Below are 8,078 nucleotides of genomic sequence, written 5' to 3' on the forward strand. Positions count from 1 at the left end.
TTTAATACGTATGAAATTTTAAATCACTAGTTTTAAATTAGTGGAGGGACGCAATTTCACATAAATTTTAAATTAGACCACATTTAAAAGTAATTTTAAGTTGATATTTTTGAATAAAATTAATTAAATTGATAAAAAAATTAAATGAATAGTATTTAAATTGTAATAAATTATACTAGTTTTAAAAATATTTAGATAGTTAAAATTTGAACTGGTTTAGTGTTAATCCAATTTTACTCTAAACCATTGACATCTAGAATTAAGGTGAAATTAATAACAACTTTTAATTCCAATCATCCACTACTCTCAACGTGTACACTTTTAATTCACACACTTCTAATTCACATTGGAAACCTTAGTCAGTCAAACAAAATAAAAGGTTCTTGGATTGAAATAATTCATAAGTAGTAATTCGATCTAAATAATAATAAATTTATACCGATTTTTACTTTGTAAAGCAATCTAAATCATCTATAAATATTTTTTTTATTTTGGGATTACGGGTTTTGGTAAATAATATATTTAATTTATTTAAATAAAAAAATTCCAAGAACCCAATATCAAATAAGTTATCATGTACTTGTGTATAAATATATGTGTTATTTAATTTATTTTTAACATGTATTTCTCAAGAATCGAACTCTAAACTTTCAAGTCATAAAAATTTTCATACTATATCATAAAAATACCTTCCTTAAGAGTTTAAGCTTATAAGAGGAGGCACAAATGGTTATATTTCTAATTTAATAAGATAACTATTAGACCATTTGGCTAGTACTCCCAAGAGTACTCTACAGACAAACAGACCCAAGTAAAATGATCAACAACTCTACATTTTTTTCATTATATCACATATTTATTTTTGCCTTCTTTTATTCTTTTAGAATGTGTGAGTCAGCTTGTATTCTTTATTTTGTTAGCATCCTATTAGAATATGCCACAAATTAAAAAGATGTGCTAGATATAATTGTATGTATGATGAGCTGGTAGAAGTTGTATATATTATTCTCCCCTTAGCAAAAATCAATCAGCAGCCCACACAAAATAATTCCATTCTTATTCCACATCAAAATAATCCATGCCTAAACAACATTAATAATTCAGAAACACCCTCCATTCCTATTAGACCCATTCCTTTACCTAATGACCCATCCAATACTTCAAACCCACTTCACAATATTCATTTATCTAATAATCCATCCCATACTTCAAACTCACTTCACAACAATAATTTCCACCCCCTCTCCTAGAAGCACCGAACCCTCTCTCTCTCCTAATTTTCCTTTGTCTTCATCCTCCCAATCCCCTTTACCTTGTTCCCCCAACTCTTCTTCCAATGTGACTTCTCCCCCATCCTCTCATCAATCTCATATAGTCCCTCACTCCATTGAGCTAATCGAACCCGGACCAATCACTGTCCCTCCTTCTACTCGACATAGCTACTGTCAAATCCGGCCTCCCGCTCGTCTTTCTGATTACGTCTGTAATACTTCTTTTAATTTCCAGATTTATTCATCCCCACACTTAAGATATCCTCTGTCTTCAGTTTTCTCTTTTACTTCTTTTTTTTACCTCACGTACCAAGTTTCTCTCATCCTTATACTCTGACTGTGAACCAAAGACTTTTCAGGATGATGTTAAGGTTTCTCACTGACAGCATGTCATGATAGAGAAAATTAATACACTTGAGCTGAACAAACCTGGGTTCTGGTTGAGTGTCCTTTGACCGAAAAATTCATTGAGTGTAAGTGGGTTTACAAGATTAAACACCAGCCTGATGGCAGTATTGACTGCTATAAAGCTCGCTTGGTGGCCAAGGGTTTCACACAGATAGAAGGGATAGATTTTCTTGAAACATTCTCACTGGTAATGAAATCTGGAACTATCAAAAACGTTCTTGTTCTGCCTTTAATTAAGGGTTGGCCAATCCAGCAACTTGATGTTAACAACGCTTTCCTTCATGGTGATTTGATAGAACTGTTTATATGGCTTTATCCCCTGGCCTCAAAAATCTTCTCAGCCAAATGAATGTTGCAGATTGCTCAAATCATTATATGGATTGAGATAATCCAATAGAATGTGGTACGAGAAACCCTCCCTTCTTCTTGTTTCTTATGAATATCAGCAGACAGTTTATGATTATAGTTTGTTTTTCAAAATTCTGGACATTGACATTTGCATAATACTGGTCTACATTGATGATATTATGATTACTGAAAGTTCTTCTTTTGAGATAATAGCAATAAAGGGACTTTTGGACTCTAATTTAAAATTAAAGACCTTGGTACATTGAAGTAATTTTTAGGCATTGAGGTAGCTCATTCTGCTCGAGGGATCTTTCTATCATAAAATAAATACTGCTTGGACCTTTTGAATGTTTCTGGGCTTCTGGGTGAAAAACCCGCACCTATTTCTATGGATAGTACCACTAGACTTCATCAACATGATAGTCCTCTTTTGTCTGATCCATTTATTTATCGGCATCTTGTGGGTTCATTGATTTACCTAACCACAACTCGTCCGGATATCAGCTATGCCACCCAACAGCTTAGCCAATTCATGGGCACCCCTACTTAGGTTCACTCTGCAGCAGCTCTTCGAGTACTTCGATATCTGAAAAATAATCCAGGCAGGGGTCTTTTCTTTCCCAGATCTTCTAGTCTTCAGATATATGGCTTCAGTGATTCTGATTGGGCAGGTTTCCCAGATACTCGTCATTCATTAACTGATTATTGCTTCTTTTTGGGAGATTTTTTAATCTCTTGGAGGACTAAGAAGAAAACTACTATTGCTAGATCTTCAACGGAGGCTGAGTACCGAGCATTGGCTAATACTACATGCGAGCTTTTTATGGATCTTGAATTTGTTATAGTTTCTTTGTGTGTCTTGTGATCGTCCACCTGTTCTGTTTTGTGATAATCAAAGAACCTTATACATTGCTGCCAATCTTGTGTTCCATGAGAGGACTAAGCACTTGGAGGTGGATTATCATCTGTTTGCCAAAGGCTCAAGCTGGCGTAATGAAGTTACTTTCCGTCCCATCTTCGCGATAATTGACGGATATATTTACCAAGCCTCTCTTAACACATTCCTTTCATGCCAATTTATCCAAGCTGAAGATTATTGACGTATACCATCCTCCAGCTTGCAGGGTCATATTAGACCATTTGAAAGTCTAAATAAAATGATCAACAACTCTACATTTTTTATTATATCACATATTTATTTCTGCCTTCTTTTATTTCTCTAGAATGTGTGAGTCAGCTTGTATTCTTTATTCTATTAGCATCCTATTAGAATATGCCACAAATTAAAAAGATTTACTAGATATGATTGTACGTATGATGAGCTGATAGAAGTTGTATATATTATAATAGCATGCAACAGAATAAAATAAGAGAAAAGTATTATACAAATTTTATCATTCTCTTTTTTTTACTGTCCAGAATTTAGTAATAATTAATAATTTAATAGATGATTTTTAGTATACATCTAATGTGGTTATTCTATTTATATATTCTTTGTAATTAAGCATGATATAGCTAAGATGTATTCGAAGTGATACAAACAAATTAAAAAATAAAATAACCATGAGTTCGTAATTGTGTAAATTAAACAAGAGCACAAGAGACTTAATAATAAAGCAAAAATAGACAAAAACATGAGTTAAACCTACTTGCAAAGATGATCAGAACACTACAACAATAACGGAGAATAGCGGCGGTTAAAATGCCGATTTGCGGTAGTTTTAGACTGCCGCTAAACATAACACTAGCGACAATACAAACGCAATACATAAGGGGGGTGGGGATGAGATTTTGCGGCGGTTTCCAGCAACCGTTGGCATAACCGCAGCAAATCAGCTATTTTGCGTCGGTTAGTTTAGTAGCGGTTATGTTTATAACCGCCGCTATATGACCAAGAGAGATTCAGCCTGCTTATTTGTGATGTATTTTAATTGCCACTATTTTCTTCCTGTGTTTTATATGGTATTTATTTGCGGCGGTTTCAAATCGCTGCTAATTGTTTAGGTGCACTTTTTTTTTTATAAATTCTAAAATCTTATTTTGATTTATTTAATTAATCTGGGAGTATTTCTTAATCATATGGAGTATTTTTTTTATTTTAAAAATCTTTTCGTTCCCCTCTAAAGTTATATATTACAGGTAAAAAACTTAAGAATTCAATAGTCACCCAAAAAAGTAAAGTATTTGGCTAATAATTAATGTTGCATAGTAACATAAACAAAACATATACTGAAAAATAAAATATCACATATATCCTAATTTCTATTTCCCGCCATGTCTATCCAAAGAATACCTCTGTGCAGCGATGTCTGGTGGCAGCTCCCCACCTTGCTGTTGGACTATGTAACTCAACACACTCTCTAATGCTTGTCTCTTTATTTTCTCTGCTGTATTTCATCCTCAATTACCTTCCTTTTCAATTTTTCTGCTGCTACTTCATCCTCCACTGCCTTCCTTCTCAATTTCTCGGCCGTCACCTCCTCCTGTAGTTCAAATAGCATCCTTTGGGCCTCTTCTGTTTGAGCTTTATCCACTGGCGGCTGCGCACTCGGACGAAAGAGTTGACTTGGTGTCGGTCCGAAACCTATGCCATGCACTCTACCCGAATGCTCTTTACTGAGAGCTTGGGCAAGCGAATCATTTTCAGACAATATTCTCGTAGTTTCATCTAGTTGCTCAATCTCAGATATTTTTTCCTACAGTCGTAAATAAGCATACACAATCACACTAGGAATATAGCATACTCAAGACATTTTAAAAATTAAACCTAACATGTACCATAATAATTGATTAAGTGTACTTACACTGATCCTCTACGCTTTTTCGTGCATGTAGGTTCCATCACATCGTTTGTGCTTTAGGATCCATACTTCTCCTCTACCAACTCTCCTCCCTTGTTTTTGTGACTGTGACAATACACTTTATACCATAACTTTCACCTATTTAATTTTCTCCAATAATTTTTTTCTTCTTCCCTATAAATAAATTAAAACTACATACCAACCAATTTATTTTATCTCAATCGGTTAACAGTCTAATGATTGCTCCATTTATTTTACAAGGATTCAATAATTGATTATACCTAAATAGTAAATTCATTTTAATAGCTCTAGCATTTATTTTTTGGAAATCAGCATCAGTTATCAATTCCTTATAAATCAAAACTAAAGAATGATTTGCTTAAAAATATAGAGAATTGTTCGAGACAATGATAGCCACCTATACTTGATTAAAAATCTATATTACCTTTTCTTCCCTTACCCTATCCAAGCTTTTAGAACCGCCAGTGTGCGTGTAAAGCTGCTTCTTTCGATTCAGCGCATTTTGCTTGCACTTCGCCTATTATGTCATCAACAGTAAAATTGGTTAGACACAGAATGAATACATACGAATGTACCATAAATAGTTAAATGTTCTTATATTTCTCTTTTACTTTGGTGTATCACTTATATATACGTTCTTTTTCTCTTTCTTTGAAAATTAATGTATATAACTCCAAAAAAGCTTGAATGCAATAAAGTAATCTCTAAGACTAAAAATTAGTTGGTATTATATGCGTTTATATGGATCCTAGGTGGATTGAAGACAATGGCTACTTAAAAAATGGGGTACCTTTGTGGTAGGATTATTACGATAATCAATGAACCACCTCCAATGCTCTCTAGGAATTCCCTCTGGGCGGTTGTTAAGATTCTACTCAAGTGTCAAAGTTGGTTTGTAATGCGAGTCATACAGCCTCCCCCTTGTATCCTTCCAAGACCTCCCCATTTGTTGCAAAAGTATTTTCTTGATTCTACCACCGCTATCTTCCTGAAAGTGGAACATCTCCTGCGATGACAATGTCCAAATGTAAGTAATTGTAAGTTGAAAGGTTTGATATGATTAAACAATGCCGAAAGTCATTACCTTTATGTAATCATCATAAACCATATCTTTGCCCTGCACCTTTCCCCAACTCTTCTCACAGATAGGAAAGTTGATGTAATCAGAATCCAGCGCTCCTAGGATGCCACTCAACAGGCCAGCTCCATCTCCGACTGCTTGCAGTTTCTTGTTGAACCTCAGTATGATCTTGCTACCATTAAGAGACTGCTCTATAGCCTCCCTCACACTCATTTTAGCGTGCTTGACTATTCCATCAGAATCTATAAAAAGAAATCTTATTTGTGTGACCAATGTGCCCAACATGTGAGAAACATAACAATATCATTGGCTAATCAATTAAAAAGTCGTATGGTTCAACACTTGTTACCAATGAGATCAACATCCCAAAACACAGTAGTCTTTCGTCCTTTGTGCTTTTCAGCATCAGAAGCAGCAAATATCCTGTCAATGTGTTCGTCAAATGAATCCACCTCTTTCACCTCCAGGTCCATGTCTTCATTGCACGGTTCCATCACTTGTACACCGTTAGCGGTCTGTGGCTCAGGTCTTGGTTCGCTCCGGGGTGGACAAAAGGGTTGGAGAGGCAGAGACCCCACCATTACTGGGGGGAGGGGCGGGAGGATGAGCCAGTCATCGTCAACAGATGGTGAAAATGCAGGAGGTGCAGCTGGAGGCTGCTAACGTGGTGGCTCCACTCTTGTGCCTTTCGTGTAGCGAGCTTTCCTTGGCATCTTAAAATCCTTGTATAAACACATGTAGCATACCAAAAAATATTAATTAATCTTAGACTAATATAATAATTAACAAGTGATATAATTAACGTAATTGGATAAAACAGTAAAGGTTGGTTTACATTATTTGTTGAATTCGTATCATTTACTAGTATATAATTTTTGTAATCTTGATTTCTCTCTTGTACAGGTGTGGTTACTATAGAAAGTGGACAGTTAGAAGTAACATACACGCATAAAGTCAAACAAATATAGAATTGGATAATAGAAGTAACATACATTCACAAAGATGGGGCCTGGTGGCATATTTTTCCCTGGTGATGGATCAGGTTAAGTGAGAGTATCGAATTGGATAATAGACCCAACCATTTCCAGTCCAATAATAATAATCCATTTTAGGTTTTAATATTATATGTCCAGTTTTGTTACATTTTGTTAAATCATACCCCAAAATAAGTTGAAAAGAAAAATTACAAAATAAAAAACCTAATACATACTAAAATAATAATAATCCATTTTAGGTTTTAATGTCATTAGCTTTGGCCAAATGTTGTAACATATATCGAAGCTTACACAGGGAACATTTAATAATTACAGTTGCTGATCTTTACAATTCAACCAGACATATGATTTAGCGTGTGTTTGGATTACCGTTTGCAAATGGAGGTTTCTATAAAATTAATTTTGTAAATAATTATTTTAGATAAAAAATTACAAAAAGGACATAAATTTAAATAATTATTTTATATTATCTCATAATTTTATTTTAAATATTTAAATAAATTTTAACATTCTTTTTTTAGTACTCTCAGTATTCTTTAGTACTCTAATAGAATTAATAAAATAATAAAAAAAGTTTCATAAAAAATAATAATATGCACAAGAGAGTATTAGAAAAAAATATTATAAAAAAAAGTAAATATATAAATACTAAAGGACATAATTGGTGCATAGAACATAAATTTCAATTCAACACGAGAAGGTGAACAGAAAAGCTAGAATTTGTAGCTTTTGGTAAACGTGGGTTGAAGATAAAAATCACTTCTGCGTTTAGAGGATTAAAATGTTGCCAAACATGAAGATGAAGCGTTCAAAGAACTCAAACACGCTTTTCTCTTCTCCAACGCAAATCCAAACACACTCTTAATAGAATTTGTCCCAACTATATAAATTGAACACCACAAAAATACATTTGGCTTTGGAGGAACCATTTACTCACAGCATCAAAAGTTGAATATTTAGCATTAATCTTCCAGAGCACTAAATTTAATTGTCACTCATTAATAACCTAAGGTGATTAATTAGTTCTTCCAACTTGCATTTGTGAAGTAGGTAAATATTATTCCCCTTTAAATTGACTGAGTTTAACTAATAGACAAGTACCAGTAGTAATTGACGCATCATGCCAGCTATCTATAGAAAATAACATTAGATA

At 33.9% G+C, this 8,078-nt stretch overlaps 1 protein-coding gene across 1 annotated transcript; it reads right to left on the bottom strand.

The window, feature by feature from the left end:
* Positions 3,697-6,607, bottom strand: LOC107647107. The gene is made up of 6 exons (XM_016351231.2): positions 6,280-6,607; positions 5,934-6,172; positions 5,640-5,720; positions 5,274-5,366; positions 4,436-4,723; positions 3,697-3,759 (listed from the first exon to the last, which is right to left on the bottom strand). The coding sequence occupies exons 1-6, from the start codon at positions 6,509-6,511 to the stop codon at positions 3,697-3,699; spliced, it is 996 nt and encodes a 331-aa protein (XP_016206717.1). The 5' UTR covers positions 6,512-6,607.

Source organism: Arachis ipaensis, chromosome B06 (assembly GCF_000816755.2).
Source record: "Arachis ipaensis cultivar K30076 chromosome B06, Araip1.1, whole genome shotgun sequence".
In the NCBI taxonomy this organism is placed as follows: Eukaryota; Viridiplantae; Streptophyta; class Magnoliopsida; order Fabales; family Fabaceae; genus Arachis; species Arachis ipaensis.

Excerpts from the sequence above, each read along its gene's own strand:
- LOC107647107 (XM_016351231.2), bottom strand. The coding sequence starts at position 6,511 with ATGGTGGGGTCTCTGCCTCTCCAACCCTTTTGTCCACCCCGGAGCGAA. Across the intron at positions 5,367-5,639 it reads GTAATAATCCTACCACAAAG|GCGAAGTGCAAGCAAAATGC; the intron begins GTACCCCATTTT and ends ATGACATAATAG. Across the intron at positions 4,724-5,273 it reads ATAGGGTAAGGGAAGAAAAG|GAAAAAATATCTGAGATTGA; the intron begins GTAATATAGATT and ends TTACGACTGTAG.